The sequence below is a fragment of the Falco punctatus genome (assembly GCF_963210335.1).
Source record: "Falco punctatus genome assembly, chromosome: 3".
Classification (NCBI taxonomy): domain Eukaryota; kingdom Metazoa; phylum Chordata; class Aves; order Falconiformes; family Falconidae; genus Falco; species Falco punctatus.
In genome coordinates, this window is record NC_137582.1 from 86,563,454 (window position 1) to 86,582,633 (window position 19,180).

At 40.6% G+C, this 19,180-nt stretch overlaps 1 protein-coding gene across 10 annotated transcripts in view; it reads left to right on the plus strand.

The window, feature by feature from the left end:
* Positions 1-19,180, plus strand: part of TSNARE1 (t-SNARE domain containing 1) — a 515,090-nt gene that overhangs the window by 377,685 nt on the left and 118,225 nt on the right. For 2 of the 10 annotated variants that reach the window (XM_080380510.1, XM_080380511.1), the window contains exon 12: positions 15,694-15,759. The exons of the other annotated variants lie outside the window; for them this stretch is intronic. In XM_080380510.1, the coding sequence (XP_080236636.1) occupies positions 15,694-15,753 (60 nt within the window). In that variant the 3' untranslated portion in view covers positions 15,754-15,759. The remainder of the gene's footprint in view (positions 1-15,693; positions 15,760-19,180) is intronic. 10 annotated transcript variants of the gene reach the window in all.

A 19,180-nucleotide genomic window follows, 5' to 3' on the forward strand; every position in this document is an offset into this window, starting at 1 on the left:
ATTTAATGCTCAAAAGCCACACCACATTCCAAGAGCCATCCATCTTACGGGTCCTACCATGGGATTTTACTTTTCCCTTGCATGCTACATTAAAGGCCCCATTAGAAAGTCATATTGCCCAGGTAACCATGTCCTGTGACCATGAAAGGCCTTAATTTCTCTTTGATAAGGACAGATAATACAACTTCCAGAGCCCAAATCTCTTCCAAGAGAGACCGGGTGTGTGGCTTTGGGGTTTTGTTGTTTGTGGTTTGTTTGGGGGTTTTGCCTCAGTCTTTCAGTTACTGATTTTTTTCTGGCCTCTTTCTCATTTGTCATGATCTTCTGTGGGTTGTGGATCCTAGATGTGGATCTCAGCACTTCAGGAATCTGTGCTGAAAACCAACTTCTCATTCCTACTTGGGACTCCCACATTCCTCCAGCAGCTCCTGTGAGGCTGATTATCCATACTACTCCCCAAGACTTTTTAGGGTCACCCAGACAAGAATCCCCATCACGATCCATCCTATCAGTACAGCCTGAATTCCTTGTTCATCTATGTTTGGATTTACATTTGGGCCCACTGACTGCTTTCATCTTATGGAGGACTCTTGATACTTCTGTAACAAGGATCCCACAAGGATTCAGCTTCAGCGTGATAGATTTTTCATGTTACTAATAGAAATTGTCAATGGGGCAGTTTGTAGGAAAAACATATAAATGCTTTCTCATGTAGTATCTTCATAGTTACTGGAACAGCCAGAGACCAGAGTTCTTGGCCATCCTTTGATTCGTATGGTATGTGTCATGGGGATGCATTGCACCAGTTGAGACACTAATTCTACATAATTGGCTTCATCACACAAACTAGTACTGTATCCTCACCAAAAGGGACATAACTTTAAGTTAATGAGATCTGTTCTCCAGAAGCCAGTAATGATTGACACTGATTTATATTAATTCTCTTTAATTCTTCATTAAAAGTCCTGTATCAGTTGCTCCATTATTTTGGCTGAGATCAATGTTAGATTGGCAGGCCTGTAATTACCTGGGTCATCCCTTTTATTATCTGCCTACATCATCTGACTTCTTCCCAAATAGTGGACAAAAATTTCATAGAATTCATTCACTTCCCTGCCACCCCCTACCCCACCTCCAACTTTATTATCAATAGTCTTTCATTTTACCTGCAATAATAATTTCTAGTTGATGATGGATTTTTCTTTTCTGATACCTGGAAAATTCTCTTTTCTTATCCCTCCTATTGCCAGTCACGGGTTTTTAGTTTATGCCCTGTAGCTCACCTGATGAATTTTCTTCAGTTCCTATCCTCTGATTTATATTACGTTCTTTTTTTCCCCCTGTTTTCAAAATACCTGAGCATTTATAGTGATCAAACCCAATAGAAAAGACAAGCATGGAAAATCAGTCCATTTAAAGCAATGGGTCCAAATTACAATTTGGTAGAAAACTGAAATTTAGTTACAATTGATGTTCCTACATTCAGGAATAAAGTTTAGGAAAATCTAGGTTACATGCTACTGGTGTCTGTTTTCTTTTCAGAATTTTTCTGTTTCTTGTATTGCCAGAATTTAATTTCAGATTCAGATTTTTATATTCAGGTGCTGAATTTACTGATTTAAAGCTCAGGGATGAGTTGTCATTAATTCTAGTGGCTTTTGGACAGGCATCTAATTCAGATCTAGACAATAATAGATTAAACACAAAACTGGATAGGGGTAATGGCAGTGTGGAAATAATAATTCCTTTACCATGGAGAGCTTTCCACCCCCACTGAGATTTTTAGGTTCATATTCCTTCTGATTTACATAACAGGAAATAAGCAGAGACTAACTGAATTAACCGAGTGACTGGACAGTAAATCATTTGCAGAATTGGGGTGGAAACCTGACTTCTCCATGTCCAGAAGGCTACATTTCTTACTGAGGATGAAAAGATTGCAGATGAAGAGTTGTTTACACAAAGTTAAAGTCTTTCTACTGCACTTAGCAAAACCTTTGGGTGGGGAATATATATGTATTTTTTAAAAAAATATGTGTGTGATGCTTTGGGAAAGTCATTTCTTATTTAGAAAAGCTCCTGATCAGTGAGCAAGGGATTATCTTAAAGGCTGGGTAAATACTTCAAGTTCACTGCAACTCAGAGTGGTTATTCTGAAATTCTTTGAAATATATGTCAAACCACCTATATTCTGGGTTGGTAATGAAAAATAAGCTTTTATAGGGAATAATAATGGACATAGAAGACAGTTCATATATATAATGTGGACAAGAATGCTTAACATAAGGGAGAAACTGGCATTTCTGAAATTAGCTGCTTATTATATGTACCTATACTTCTGAGGTGCCAGTTTTTGAAAGCACCTTATCTTGAGAAGGTCTTATTATTTAAAAGAAAAATCTGTTGCATAGATACTAGAGCAGGAAAGTATTATTTATTAATCATTTTTGCTACAGGAGTTGGGAACATCCTGGTCTGTGTGATGATGTTCTAGATTCCTCGCAAGCATCCTTGCAAAAAAAAAAAAAAAAAAAAAAAAAGAACTTTTCTGAATATTTTGCTGAAGGAGGAAGGCCATTGTGGGTGACTTCAGGGAGGACATTTTGGGGTTAAGTTACAGCACTTGACTTTATCCATTTACTTGAGGTACCCAAATTAGAGCTCAGACCTTTACAGTATCAAATCATCTACTGGAGTAATCATTCTCTTTCTTTTGGCTGACAGGGAATCTCGGTAAATGTTGGTCTAATTAAGATGTTTTACTTTGATTCCTGAAGTTAAGAGGTGAGTTAAGAGGTGACTCTTCACTCCAGTCAGGCCTAATAAGAAGTATGGAAGAGTCCCCAGAGGAGATTAGGTTAGCAGCTGGCAGAAGGGACCCTCATCCTATAAAAAGGGAAGCAGAGGGGATTGAAAATTGAGTCACTGCAGGTGAGTGCAGAGAAGCAGTGAATGCAGACCTCCATAGAAACAAGAGGAAGGAATTTTGCCCTGGTATTCTGAGGAAGGTCTTCAAGGAGGAAGACAGGATGGTCGAAACATCAAGTATGGGATCTGAGCATCATTTTGTCTCTGGGAATCAGTGAACTGTCTGAGAGGTGGAAAAGTAGAAGTAGTCAAGGCAAAGAGGGTTGTTTATCTAACCTCTCCTGATAGATCAAGTGTTCAAACCCTTTTGTCATTCTTGTTGCTCTAGCAGGACTATTACCAGTTTATATCTACAATTTGTGAAGTGCAGTGTCTAAAATCAGCTATAGCACTTTAACTTGCTGGCACTGAATCGCTTGCAAAGTCTGCTCTGCCTTACTGATAACAGTCCCATCAAGACATTCCAAAATGAGTTTTATTTTTCTTGTACATTACATCATTGGTTTCCATGGAGTTTGAAGTCCCCTTTCAGCACCAGAATTTTGTCTAATAGCCTGCTGACCAGACAGATATTTTAATATTTGTGTATTTAACTTCTTCATCCCTGGCATAGCACGCTGCATGACAGTACACTAAATTTCTTCCTGCTAATTTCATATCTCCATTTTTTTCAAGATAATTTTGGATTCTACCTTTGTTCTCCAAAGTGTTTGTACATTTACTCAAGCCTGCTGTCATTCACAAGCATTTAGTTACATGTTTTATTAAAACAAGTCAGTGCTTATAGTCTGAATAGAACCAGGCCTAAGAAACATCGCCGAGATATCTCATTTAAGATCCCCTTCCAGTCTTACGCGAAGAAGATTTGACAATTAAAATTCAAAAGTGATTTACCAATCAGTCCTATCTTACTACAATTACATCTTCCTAGGCTTACTGATAAAACATCATTTCTAGCATAATATAGCATCTTCTTTTGCCTTCCTTCTCACCTGGCTTTTTACTAAGCCAGAAATTAAATTTTCTTATTTGGAATTATTTCCTATATTACATCTACATCTTATTTATTTATTTTTAATAAGGTGATTATCTCTTGGGTATTTGCAAATGGTTGCTTAGTAATTTCTTCTAGCATCTGCCCACAAGTTGAAGTTAGGCCTAACAGTCTGTAATTCCTCAACCGTTGTTACCGAAATCTCGGAATGAAGAACTTATCGACACCAATGTGATGTAGATAAGCAGACACTTCTTTATTGTCGGCCGGGTGTGTGAGTGAGTCCTCTCACGATCGACGCACACCATGGTTCAAAATCATACACCTTATATAGAACTCATTCATACATATTCATTAAGTATTCATGCATAATCATAATATTTCCCATAAATCATTAACATACTCTCCTCCCATATCCGATTCTGCGCAGTAAAGGTTAGAAAGGCCCAGAGATAGGTCTGGGATACGATTTGGGTAGGTGGTACATGAGTCAGTGGTCTCGATCTCCCCCTGCCAGAATTACCTTTCACTTAAGGTAACTGTTTCTTGGCAGGTAACCATGAGTTGCTTCACTTGACTCTCCCCAGTTCACATTAATTCTCATTTTGGCATTTTAGTACATTCTCCTAAGTTACATATAAACAATCATCTTGAATCTTAAGTCTGTTATCTAAGTTCTAAACATTCCTACGAGGTGATTCTGACCAATTCCTGCGGCCTTGGTACGGGGCTGTACAGAGGATTCTTATAGCAGCTTTTACTGTATAACTATAAGTTTCATTAAAATATATTTCTTATCCTTCTATATTTCCATTACATAATTGATTTTATAAAATCAAATAATCAATCAAATAAAGTCAATCAATCTTAACTTATTAGCAAATCTGTAACATGGTGGCAAAGCAGCCTCATCCCTATCATGCTGCTACAACTGCGCTTTGATCACACTGAAAACTCTGCCAGTGAAATAATCCAGGTGGTTTTAAACAAAGAAAGAAATAGGAAAAAAGTAGTTCTCACCACCGCCCTTGCATAATTGCATAAATTCCTTCAGAGTACAGCAGGGTGAAGCTACATGTGATGAAGTGCCTCTGGGTGACCATGTTACCTCTCTAAAAGGGAGAGGACACACTACCCTTTTCCCCAGGTCTCATACTTCATCTATCTTTTCACTGGCTGTGGTGGTTGCTCAGCACTGTAGCAGCAGTTTACTAACCTAGTAGAGAAACAACTCAAAAAGGAAGGAAGGAGTTGCAATTCTTCAGCACTAGTGAATTCAGATAGCTCCAGGAAGAGTCAATTCAGCACTAGAACTGGCTCACACTGGCACAGTGGGTGGGTAAGGAGGAACTTGCACTGAGGAGCAAGACACCTCTGTCTTGAGTGATGTTTTATTTGCATCAGTTCAACCAAGTTGCACAGCTTCACCCTGAGGGGACAGAGAACTACAGTGTATTGGCAGACGTGGACCACTGGAAACCTCTTTACAGTGTCTTCACAGCCAGATAAAACCTGTCTTCCAACAGTCACTGCAGTAGGTGTCTTTTAGGCTTTACTAATCTTCGGCTGAGCCCTTAGGAGTACAGCAGTCAGAGTTTGCCTAACCTTTGGCAATCTTAAATTCCATGTAATCTCCAGCTGTAGTTTTGCTTTATACATAATGTCTGGAAGCAGTAATAAGAATGATGGAAAGGGCTATGCAAAGCATCTGAGGAGGAAGCTTATTCACTTCTCTGCACACCTGTACTCCAGCACCTTTTATTCCTGTAAGTGTTAGAGATTACATTCAGTGCTAAGAAGCAAGTGTCTGACTGTCGAAAGCGCTGAGCTCCCATTGTCTTCAGTGGGTGTTATGGCTGCTCAGCATTTCTGAAAACCAGACTCACAATGAGCAGCATGTTGTGAAAATATGTTAACAGCTATATCTTTCTTGTCCCCTCCTGTATATCCTCAAGCCAACAGAAAGCTTCTTGCTATCCCACATCCTGCTCCCTGTAGAAGAACCACCTTTGTCCCTCTGTCCCACCTATCCCCTTCATCTAACATTTTACAGGTTACGCTCTTCACCTGGAGAACATTTGGTGAGAGTCATCAGATTAACTGTGGGTATCTGCAATGTGGGCGTCTGCATCTGGGCAAGTTGCCCTGGACTCTGTTCATAGTCAATGGAGAGTGAGTCAGTGGAGTCAATGGAGTTTAGGGCGTCATTTCACATCCTAAAATAGGCATCCACATTTGGTCAGATGACTCACACTCTGAACTCCATTGCCTATATTTACTATACCTCCAGTGTCTTCAACAGGAGAGTAGACAAGAAACTCAGGTGGGACGCCTGTATCAAATCCTTACAGTGAGATGAAGTTAATCCCACCCCTCCTGTGAATTAATACATCAATTCACTGCATATATCACATTCACCTCCTTCTTTAAGAACTGCTTCAGTCTTGGTGTTAGAAAATGAATCAAGCAGTAAAGGGTAGTGAATGGAAAAGATAATGGTAGGTCATAGCAGAAAGTCAGACTGACCCTTAGGTTGGATAAATTCGAGTGGGTTTATTGAATCCAGTGGAATCTGTCTCCTTCATTTACAAATGTTGCTTAATAGAATTCAAAAACCAAAACAAAAGAAAACAAAAGCTAAGTATGCCTGTGAACTGTCAAGGCATATTTTAGCCATTATCTTTCCATGTGAATCTATGATTCATCATATTTTCCTTCCAACTTCACTGCTATTGTCTAAATTAGGAGACTTTCCACGGTGGTAGGCAGGTCCTCCTCCTGACCCTTGCTCTGTGCTCCAGCACCTCACTGATTTCTGCTGGTAAGAACTGGTGGAAAACTGCTGGCATCTCTGTAGGATTATAGGCAGAGTGCAATCTCTAGCAATGTGAGATCACATATAAAATATTCTCCACCTCCTTTGCAATACAAAATCACCTTTATCCTCAGTTGTGTGCCCCATGTGGAGACTTTAGGCTTTGGTTACTTCTGATTTCTATGATAATTTAGGAATTGGTCAGTTCCCTGTGGGCTAACTCTCATACTTCAGTTTGCAGAAATTAGCAATCAATTTGCAATCTGAATATTTAACCCCAAAGTGATTTTACCTGGTGCATCCTAGAAACTCCAAATGCAGGCAAAAATCCAAATGCAGCTTAGCCAAGCAGGGAGCAGCATGGCAGGAAGAGCATAGTTATGCAATAGATACATAAGAATCAGTGTGGAACATAGGAAAATAGAGAATAATAATAATAAATAAAGTTTAATTAGTTCTCCTCTGGTCTTCATTATTGCTATCACCATCTTTTGCTATTCCAATTCATCAGGCATAAGCACAGATGCTATTGCTACTTTCTACATATTTAAAAGACCCACCCTCCTCTCAGCCTTAACCATTTCCTCTGAACTCCCTCATTCATTACACTGTCCAGCTTAAAATTACCCTTCTGTGTTCTAAAACCCACCATAAAGGAAGACCAGCCTCTGCCACAATTTTCCTCTCTCTCTTTCATTATTAACAGGCATTTTCTGGAGTGTTTCTGCTGGTGGTGAGTCTTTCCTACAGCTCTGACTTTATCCTTGTGCCCCATTTGTTCTGACTCATTTCAAACATAAGCTGAAAACAGCTCATCTCTCCCTAGCTTCTGCCTGTTAATTTCTCCTTCCCTCTGTTACTATTTAGCTATAACCATATTATTTAACTCTAGACCACTTCATGGGTGCAACTGGTGTGAAAGGTTCTGTGTAAAGTTATGTAGTAGGTAGACAATTTGTCATGTACTAGAACAGCTAACGAGCATTTTAGATCTGGCTGGTCTGAGTCACTGAAAACAGACTGTGTTACCAAATCTCTTTTTAAGAAGATTGAACCACACGTTTATTTACTCCACAGGTGAAAATGCTCAGAAAACAAACCCTCTCGTCATCTTTCTTTCTCTTGTCTGTGCATGTAGATTTGTGAGTGTATCGCACCTACCAACACACACAAATCATTGAACAATATAAAAATCTTCCATAATGAAACCCTGAGATCTGTTGCTAGTGAAGGTTGTAGTGTCACTCAGGGACTCGTTGACAAGCTTTGAGGCAAGAGATAGATTCTCGAGAACGAAAGAGCCAACATCTATCAGCCATAATTGAGCAAATTAATAGCTTTGAGAAGTCTCTTCTTTGGTTAGCATCCCATGAAAAGACAATAAATGTGGCAGGGTTTCACTTACAGCCTCTACTTGCTTTTTTCTTTTTCTTTTCACTGTTGTCTTGTGTACAGTGTGTAATGACAGTGAAACAAAGGGCTTCCTCTGCATAATCAGCAGCAGCTTTAGCATTGAAACTAAGATGTAAAAGGTTAAGAGATAAGAGTGTTCATCTTCCGCTCTGTAGGAAGGAGGGAGGAAAGTTGAAGGAAGATTTCTTTGCATTTAGACACCGGTTTTTCCCCAGGCATTATCTCAGTCACAGAAGGAATCAGCAGGGAGCCAGTGATGACTTCTACTCCCCTGTCTTTTAGTAGGCCCTTTACAGCCCTTTTCTTCCACTTCTCCACTATTTGTGGACATCAATGGCTATACTGCTGCAGTTGCTGCGGAAAGAAACACTGGCAAGTTTTCCTGGAAACAAGGACTTTTCTCTGGGCTTGCTAGCAGAGGAAGAAAATCTTAAAAAGGTGTAATAGCCTCCACTGAAAGAACTGGGAAGAGGGTGCTCTCCATTGCCAGGGGAAGAGAAAAGCTAGTTTGGGCCACGGTAACTGTAGGCAGTTCTCTATATTTTGGGCAACTCAGTGCTCTTGCTTTGTTTATGCTCTGAAGTGTAAATACGGTAGTAAATTGTTGGCGTGAATGTTTTTATAAAGGACATAGAAACTGTTCAAGATACAGCCAGCATGAAGGTGCTGCTGCAGGCAGGATCCAGCCGTTGCTATTTAGAGCTAAGCAGTACATCACAGTGCTCATCAAACTGAGTGTTATAAGTAAACAGAGATGAGAAAGTGGGACCCAAATAGAGATCCAGATACTAATCCCTAGTGTGGCAGAGTATTCTGTCATACTCCCAGGCACATACCTTAGCCTGTTTTGGTTTTTTTCTGAAACAGAAAGCTACCTTAAGAAATTAATTTAAGTCTTTGAGTCTGCCTCCTTAAAGCTTTTCCTTCAGTTTTAAAATAATATTTATCTTTCCCACCCATTATCTAGTTTTTCTTTTTTGTTTTCCTTTTTTTTTCCCTTTTTTTTTTGTTTTGTAGTTGATATTTTTCCCCCCCGCTAAAGGACAGCAGTATTCTAGTATTCATCTCATTTACAGAGTAAAGCAAGGTTGTTATTTGCTTTTACTTTTGTAGTCTCTGAAATTTCCCTGGTATTCCAGATCTATTAAAAATAAACCTAAGTGAGTCAGTCTTCTTCTAAGAACATTCCTTTTTGTGGGACTTGCTTGGAATTTTTTTAAGGATTTTCTTCTGAGGAAAAAAAAAAAAGCAACCAGGAAAGGAAACTTTGATTTCTTACTATTTTCCCAATTGAACCAAATATTTCTCATGTGTCTGTCACATGTCAGTGGTTTTGATCTGTGTGCAATATATAGTTTGTTAAATGTACTTAGTTTCTAGTTGGAAGGAGAGATGAAACATCTACAGTCGGCTTCAGGGACATACAGTCCTTGTGCATGGTGGGCTTTCTTTGCAACTGAGTTCCTAGTTCTTCTCAGTTTAGAGGATGGCCCATTCTCTATTGGTTTCATTTTTGTTTTGTTTTCTCCACCTCAGATTTATTATTTATGGAGTTATTTATTTGTTGATTCTCTGGAGGAGAAAAAAACGTTGAAAATAAGCCAGTTTAAAAAATGAAACCATGTTTGTGTCCCTGAAGTTTGTGTGCCAGCAGGGAGTGGAGAGCTGGCTGATGCTTAGTCCATACAGCCAGCATTATTTATTTATTATTTAGGAACATAAATGCATCAGTTTCTATGTTCACACCCATCAGTTTGTTCCTTCCCTCACCACTTCCCACTCTGGCTGTTCCAGAGCTTCACAACCCATATGCTGACAGCCTTATTCTCATTTCCAGTCTGTATATCTTTATGGCTAGTTTACAAGCATTTCTCCTCGTGACAACTTTTTCAGTTACTTTAACTAGCTTGTCTCCCTCCCTGCTGTTTACTCCCCTGCTTTATTTATAGAGAGTGGTCATACCCTTTCTCAGCCTTCATTGTGGCAGTCTAAACCAGCCACGGATGGTATACACACACACAAAATTAAACCCGCCATCTTCAAAATACCTCTCATGGGATTTGAAATTGGTTTTGGACACCATAGTCCAAATCTCCCGAGCCATAGACCAGCTTTAAGACTCCAGAGTTCTGCTTTGTGACAGTGTTATTGCTCCTTTCAGGCCTCCAGAAGCAGCAGTGACTTTTAAAGAGTCGATTGGAATATTCTCTCCTGACACCAAGCAAACTGTTCCAGTTCCTCTGTGGAAAATATCATTATTCTGTAGAAAAATAAGCAAGTGATGGAGCTGGTTTCATAAGGTTAAACCCTAGAGCAGGATGTCATGCAGGATCTGGCCTCTTCTTCCTTGCTTATGGGGTTTTGGAGAATTTAGGACTTGGCACAAGCGATAAAAGAATGCGATAGTGCAGAAGTTTATCCATTGCTGTCCTCATCTGTTGTCACAGCATTGGCTCCCATTTTGGGGAGTTGCCTTAGGAAAGCTACAGGGCTAATTGCTAAACTGCCTGGGCTAGGCCTAGGTCATATTGGCCCTGCTTGACATCCTCATCTCATGCATTCTCCTTCTCTAAGGACTGCTCAGCAGCAGGTGAAGTCATCCTTTCCGGAGAAGGGCCTTTAGCCATTCTCCAGCAGGTCTCGGATTTGTGCATCCGTGGTTTTCACATTTCATTCGTTACAGCAGTCCCGAGGAAGGTGATATTCTGGACCAGTCTGGCCTTCCTAATACGACCAACATCACACTTTACGTATTACCTGTAAGCCAGGGCTAAGCTGCAGACCATCATTTTCTCTGAAACCTGAGAAGTTTTCTCTGTTCTCTCAGCTTCCCTGTCAGCTTGCTTTTGGCAACGTTAGAGTGCATGAAGAAGAAGAAGATCTGCCAGTTATATCCTCACTGTCTGCTGCTCAGGGGGCAAACACATGTCTTATGCATTATGATTCAGAAACCTGCTTGCACTTTTTTTTCACCAGCTTCTGAATTTTCTGTATTGATCTATCAGTGAAGGGAAATCCAAAAAAGAACTGAATGAGGATTATGGTCCAGTGCAAAATGTGTTTGGGCAGTACTTCAGGGCAAAAGCTTCCGCCCAGCAAAGGGCCAGAAAACTTACTAGCAGCCCCAGTTTTGTACTCATGAAGAAAAATCGGTCACTGATTTGATGAAAAGAATATTGGTGACTGAAAGGAGTCTGTAGTCCAAAATTAGATTTCATTTAGACATTGCTTATTCTTGAATCAGAATCAAAAGAAAAATCCAGTTTCATTTGGTTTAAGTTCATTGTTTGCTTTTGGCCTCCAGAAATAGTATGCTGAATCCGTAATGTTTTCAGTATTGAAAGAAGGTGACATCCAGGAATCTGCTAGGAGCTCCTGAGTCAACATGACCTTTCTGAGATATCAGAGGCTCAAAAAAGATTTTTCTATGTCTCTTTTTCTGACCTGCTTTAGGAAGCCTCCCCCAGTGTGATCCACATCCCTACTATCTAGAGCAGACAAGTTGAAACAATGCCCTTGAAGCTCACCAGTGCCTGCAGGGAGTGAGTAGTTGCTTTTGGTCTGACAGTGAACCCAGCAGCATGGGCAATGGGAGGACTAAAACATGGGGATGAACCCTAAAGGGATGGTTGCTGCACTTAGAGTGAGATGCTGACACTACAGAAAAAGCACAAGAGCCATATTTTGTCACACCTCTGTTCATCTTTTCCTTAGCAGATTTCCTATGTCAAGCTAGAAGCAGTTGTCTAGCGTGAGAGCTGTATAAATGGCAAAGAAGCTCCCCATCAGCTATTTTTGGGAAAAATCAATTCTCTCTGTATTCAAGAATCTCTGAGCTTGCTAAGCTCCCTACCTTTTAACCGCAAATGGCTCTAAATATTTTCCCCTTCCCACCAATAGAGCACAGGGAAGCAAATCCAGTTTGAGTCTGAGCTGGTATATTTTCAGGCCAGTTTAAGCCAGCTGTTATTAACTCATTTTCACCCATGTGTGCAAACGCCTGCCTCTCTTGAAAGCTGTGGAAGTCCTGCTTTGATGATGTGAAGAACAGTCCAGCCCAGAAAGGTCTAAGCCCAATCAGCTGGTGAGCATTTATGCCACCTACTGCCTGCACGGGAGGATGGGATGCATCCTGGCACTCCTGCCGGGCGCTGTGTTGCTGGTGATCTAAAACCAGGTGATCTAAACCACGTGATCTAAAACCAGGTGAAGTACCCTGCCTTAAAGTGAACACAGAGAGGCAGCGTCAGGAGCAAGAGGGTTTGGGTCCAAACCTGAGCGAGCTGGGAGAAGTGAGGGCCAAAAAGTGACCCAAGGATTCTTTGTAATCAGTGGGTATGATTTTGACACCCACTTTGTTCAAACTGGGCCAGATTTCTTCCAGCAGGGGTTGATCCCCTGGGGAATGGCTGTGGGAGAGTAAAGCACCAGCAGCTGCTGTTGCCCAGTCCATCAAGCAGGCTTTGTACGAACTCTTCGGCATTGTACGAGACACAAAATGGCTTGCCTTCAAACTGCTATTGTAATTTTCATCAAAACTGTGCTTTGACTCAACACACTGTATTTAACACAATTTATGACAATATTTCTCCCTCAATAGCTTTTTGTAGAGTATGTGCAACCTATTCTGCAGGCTGCTGGTTTCCTTACTTAGCATCTATTTTATGGTCTGCATTTTAAATTCCTTTAAGTGCAGGCCGTTGAGGAACAAGTTTCTGAGAGAGAGAGAGATCACTACTCAATCCCAATTCCCTCATGCAGTGGCTGTATACTCTTTATAGGCCAGTACCTTCTCCCCCAGAGACTGCGGCATTTCAGGAGTAGACACAACCATCCCAGCCTATGTAAACCACTTAAAATTACAATGTTCTGTGAGATAATTCTATATATAAGATGGAGTGTTGATGTTGATATGACAGTAACTTTTAGGTGAGATCACAGACCTCTCATACTAGGCATTACCCAATTCCATAGGGAGAATTTGTTCCTGCTTCAGAAAGCTTGCATTGTAAATAGCCATATGAGATAAAGGATGGAGGAATAAACAAAGACAACCACAGAAGATGTGTCTATATTGCCAAACAACTCCCATATCTTGGTCCCCTGATCATCCACATTGCATAAGTATTAATTCTCTGCCATTTGTTTTTGGATTTTTTTTTTTTTTTTTGTGAGGGGGCTTGTGTTTGTTTGTTGGGGGGGCAGTGGTATTGAGTGAACCAACTAGTCCACTCCAAGGTGAACCCTGGATGGTTGTGCAATTAATTACCTCTGTCTGAATGGAAACACACCATGTTTAGCTCCTTGCACCATCCAGAGCCCTCCAACACTCCGCTAGACTTACACTGTGAGCCTCCAATGTGAAAGCATAATAATCCATCCTTTTCCAATCATGTCATAAAACCCAGCTCTGGTGGGCAGCAGCAGAGTTTTCATGTGTTTCAGGCTGCTTTGATGTGAAGAAAAAAACCCGACACCCAAACCACAAAATCTTCATAATTATATCTTAGAGCTACAGAGGCACTTTGGTAAGTCGAGAGCCCACACGGTCACCGGTGGGCCCTGCTGATCCATTTCAGAGGGGCCAGTCCAGGACAGGGGAGAAGCAGCTACTCTGTTCCATGTAGTCAAAATCCCAAAGTAGACATTTTTTAGCAGTCTAAATATAACCGTAATGTAGTCCCATGGCAGAAAAGTTTATTAAACTCCCAGTGTCCTGCTCCCAGCTCCAAATATCTTGCCACTGAGCACACCTTGGAGAAAGGAGGATGAAGGGAAGATGTAAGTCTAGCATCTTCCCATGGGGTGATCGCAAGGTGGAAAGCCTGAACTGCCACCAAAGAGCAGGATTACCACTGCAGGCAAAAGCCAGGCACACCGATGACACCTGACAGTGTAATGTACACCAAAAGTCAATTACATCTAAGCACATCTTCAGACATTTTAAGTACTCTAACTTGTGCATAACTGATTACTTTTAGAGCTGAGAATTTGTATTTTCATTATGACGTTAGCTCAGGTTCAGGTCCATAAGTCAACAGATGAGTGTTGTGCAGGTGAACTCCAGAGGTCATACAACAGAAACAAGCCTGAATCCTTTGACTGAGGTATCACCCCTGTCCTCAGCATGGCCTATACAATCAGAGCATGTTGAGCAGTAGAGCTGACAGGAACAGTGGGAGCGTGAAAACACTAGATTAAAAAGGAGTCTGTCACAAAGATTTCATTTTGTTTTTCCACACCACATATATGCTCCCAGCCCCAAAGCTTTGTTCTGTGTGCATTAAGGGTGATCAGATGGTCTTCTGCAAAGCCTAGGAATCACTTTAATCCCCCAAACTCCTTTGTAATGCATTGGCTTTTCCTAGCCGTCTATACCCAGCAGCTTGCTGTAGATCTTGGCTGAAGGCATTAAAGGCTTTATGGGATGTTCTGCGATGTGGTGAACTGTACTGTGTCTTTCTTTAAATTCTTGAAGTTCTTAACAGGCTGCACCAGCAAAATACAAAATTTAGTTGGATAGCTTAGGAAGATCGCTTTTTTCTGGTACATACAAAAGCTTAGTAGGAAATCTGGAAGATCTTGTGGCCAGAAGTCTTCAGGTTAATTGCGTGTCTCATGATGCCATATTATTATCTGTAATAAAACTTTATTTCAACCACTGATGTATGTGAACAGTATAGCCATGTACATTAGATAAATGCTTTTCTTCCTTACCATTAACTTCATTTCATTAATTTAATTTGGCTTTTCTTACAAGAAGTCGTCACACTTGTAAAACATCTTCCATCTGTCTCACCTGCTTATTTAAGAAGCAGAGAGACAGGAGGTTTTCAAACCTTCACAAAACAAAAGCATAAGCTGTAATTTAGGAAATCTACTCAGTAGTCTATCACGCAAAATGCTCATCTCTCCTTTTCTGTCCCTTGTCCTCTTCCCACAGTGCTGTGCTGTACTGTCTTAGCTCTCCAAGCTTCCCTTCCCCCTGTGCTTCCCCTCTCTCTTACTTGCCTGACTTTCCCTATCCCAATCACAGATCTGTCATGCTCTTGTTCAAAATGAAATAGCTTGTTCTTCTCTTCTCTTCTATCTTGCTTTGTTCACAAGTCCTCTTGGCCTTCTGATCATTTTCTTTGCCTATTCCTGCCTCCTTCTCTTCTACTACCCTACTGTATTTTATTTCATTGGACTTCATTTTATTTCATTTCATTTCATTTCATTTCTGAGGCAATACAGTCAAACTTGAACACAATATTCAAGGTGAGGGCATCTCATTAAATGATATAATGGCATTGTGCTAGTTTAGGCGTTACTCTCAGTTCCATGCTTTCTGTACAATATGATTTTCTTTTCTTGTGCAACTGCCATTGTGGATGTGGCAGATATATTCATGGAAATGTCCACATTTGGACTCTGAATGGAAGAATGTGAGAGTATCAAAGAGGTTACTGCACACAGCTGTACTACAAGCTCAGAGATGTAGTTCAGCAGACAAAATCTTCACTCTTATTTTCCATGGAAACATTGGTAGAATGGCTGTCTAGGGGTACAGAAATCTTAGGCTGAATAGTTTTGTTTTGTTTTGTTCTGTTTTTCATTGTAGGGGACTTGGAGGTCTAGGGAAGAAAGATTCTTCATCGCTACAGAAATAATCTGGATCTGAGTTCAGGTCAGTTCCTGGCACAGAATGATATTGAATAAGATGCTTTGCCTTGCTGTGCTTTTATTCTCCATCAACAAAACACTTCCTAACCTAATTTCTTATTCACTGGGATGGAGGCTCTCTTCAGCTTGGAGGAGGTGTTCCTTGAATATGAATCAGCTTTTCTGACCCCCTCTTTCCTGTAGGACCTTATCCCATGAGACTCTTCCCAGCACATCTTTGGCCTCTTCACTCTTCAGTGCCATCAGACTTCTGTCCTTCGTGGTAGGATGCTGTAGGATATACAGTGTAGGTGTAGGTGTGATGTAAATACAGTGGAGGCATCTTAGGGGCTAGCAGCGTAAATGTGGACAGGACATTACCAAGGGGACCTTCTCTAGGGCTGGTCTCAGAAGCAACTATGCTGTGAGCAAAGATATGTTAATCTCTTCTGCCGAGTTAGGGAAGTAAAATGCAGAAACTGGTTGCACAGTCAAGTCTAAATTAATTCTAATGAATTTCTAATGACTGTCAGTGGTCAGTGGGCAAAGGATGTTATTTGGGAAGATCAGCAGGAGCATGTTGAGTTCTGCTGAGCAAGGCAGATAGTAGCATGGCTTGGGCTGCTTTGAAGAAAACCAAGATTTCTAGGAAGTTTTAATACTGTGGTCCAGGGGAAACAGATGAAAATCTGGACATATTGGTATACTGGGGCAGAAAGCTCTAGAATTACTATATACATAAGCCTTACTTTCTTGGTTTGGCTTTCTTTGTTTGTTTGTTTAAAAACTAGATCCTACAGCACTGTATTCAGGTTGACTTTATTAACATGTAAAGGCAAATTTCTGCCAGCCGTGCATCTGGCAGGGAGATCAAGTCTCCTCAGAGAAGGTTTGGTTTATGTTTACTCCTTGAAAGTGACAGGGAGACACTGTGGCACCATGTCAACATGGACATTTTCATACAGCTCTTAAACTCATTCCCCTTGTCAAGCTTGCTCTATACCTTCCCTCTTACTGTGTGTTAAACCTGTTCCCACAGCAAGCAGTTTCCCAGTTCTAGCATCATTTTTATCCCAGCTGGTGTGTGCAGTTAAAGCCTAAGCACAGACAATCAATTCTGTCTTCACAGAGCTTTCCTGGCTACTTCAAACAATTTGAGAACAAAGTTTATATAAATAGATTCCCTTCATCCCTCCTAATCCTTGCTACATGTTAGGCTAATTTTATGTATTGTGTTCATGAAAAACATGAGTGATATACAAAAATATAGTAGACTTGTGCTTCCTCAAGACAGTTAGAGCAGTGAGTTTCTTGTTCTCCCCTATCAGTAGGTTTAAGAATGCTGGTTTTATGAAAATACTTCCAACAGTGCTTTTATGGGTCTGTGAATGGAAGGGAAGTTTTGAATGGAATGACCTTTACGTTTCCACATTCCACTGTAAATCAGTAGAGTAAGAGAAAATAGTTTTCCACATCTATAAATGTAGAGATTTTTTTTAACCATGGAAAATACCCTTGTGCAACTGCTAGCATCTCCCACACCTCTTTCCTCCATTCACTAAAGAAGCACTTGTTAAGTCTGTAGTATCTGCTGGGAAGAATATGTGGCTTATTTATCTGATACTGCAGCTTGGGAGTTTTCTCCTGTTTGGCTATCTCTTTGTACTCCACTATCCCAATTGCAGGAATTTATAGCCTTCTCTGTGGGCCAAAGCTGGGTTTTAATTGCCACTTTTCCATGAAGAGGACAGTCAGATTAAGTGGGGGGAAAATGCATTTCAGCAGCAGTATGAGTTACACACAATTAGAGGCAAAGCCAAGCGTGTTTACCCCAGAGCTCCCCCTTCCCCAGCAGTCCGTGGCCTCTGATCCCCCCGTCATCTGCTCCTGTTACTCCAGTTCTTCCCTATTTCTGATTCCTCCCTACCTTTGCACCTCCTTTTCTCCCAGTTGTGTGAAAGTGGAGTTTATCTGATGATCTATTTGCCAAGTAACCCTATTTTTAGAGTAGCATGGGCTATAGGGTACAAGCTAAGCATGAAAAAATACAGCAAATGGAGTGTATAAGGCAAAACAAAAGTGATACAACATTACACAGTTTATCCAGTTCCTGCTGTAATCGGTAACTGCCATCTTTAGCTTCCGTTGAAAATTCCCAGTTAATATCGGAAATGGAATACTAGAAAGAAAGAGGTGGTGAAACCACAGGTTGCTTCACTCACTGATTTCTTGTCTAAATCTTCATTTAGCTCTGAAAAACATGCAATTTTTCTAACTTCTTAGAGATCTTGTCTTAATACTCAAATACCTCAGCCCAGACCCTTAATTTTTACAAGATATAAAAGTTGTTTTATGCCCAACTGCTTACACATTTAAGCCTCTGAATCCCTCAGTTGGTTTTAGTGCCACTTTGACAATGAAAAGGGCTAATTCAAGATCTATTCTTACATTTATAGCATCATAAAGAATGTTCAGAATAAAGACTTCATTTGCATACATCATAAAAATAAACAAAATAATTTGCATAAAAGACTGCATGTAGCAGTACTTTGAATGGGGAATCTTGGGAAATATGTTTGTAAGATGAGAAAGAGAGAGGGGGTGAAGAAGATGGATGGCTTTCAAGGTATGGGATGCTCTGCTTTTTTATATTGCTGAATCATTTGATATTTTGGAGTTTTGAGGCAGATATGAACTATAAAGATCTCTGGGCTGGGAATCCCTTGAGAGCTGCTAGGTGATGTGTGGCAGCTTCAGGGATTCTCTGGGTTGAAAGTGGTGATCAGTGCTTTTCCTGGTCCAGTCTAGGATTGTACCAGTCTGGCCAAAGCTTGAGAGAAATTCCGGTGACTGATTATGGATAATTAACATGCATCATTTGTCATCTGTGTTTGCATCCCAGATTTCTCTGTGTTGTGATTCAGTGTTGCTGAAGTCAGTAGCCTGCATTGGAAGTATGCAGATTTATTTTACAAGGAGAGAATCTAGGTTGGTGGCATACCTTTATGGCATGATGTGGTACCCATTTAGGATCTCCCAGAATTTTACATCAAGAACATGGAAAATAACCCTGACAGCCTACACTGATGGTGTCGATTTTAGTCATGGTTGCATCACATTTTACTGTCGTAACTAGCTTTTTTTTTTAGAATGTAGTTTTGCTTTATGTTTTGATTAATTCTGTGTGCAAGCATTGTCCTCCATGGTGCTCTACTTGAAGGAAATTTGAATCCAGAGGACCACAAATTTAAAAGATAGTAAAAAGAACCAGCTTCTTACAGCTTTTAAAATACTTGGCCACTTTCCTGCTTTGGGACTTTGACGATACCACTCCAGATCTCCCCAGTTCCCTGAGTCTTTCAGACAGGGTCTAGGTTTCTGTGACTCGGATCTGTCACCTGCCAAATGAAGATTGTCAGAGGCTATACTGAACAGTGTAAAAGGTG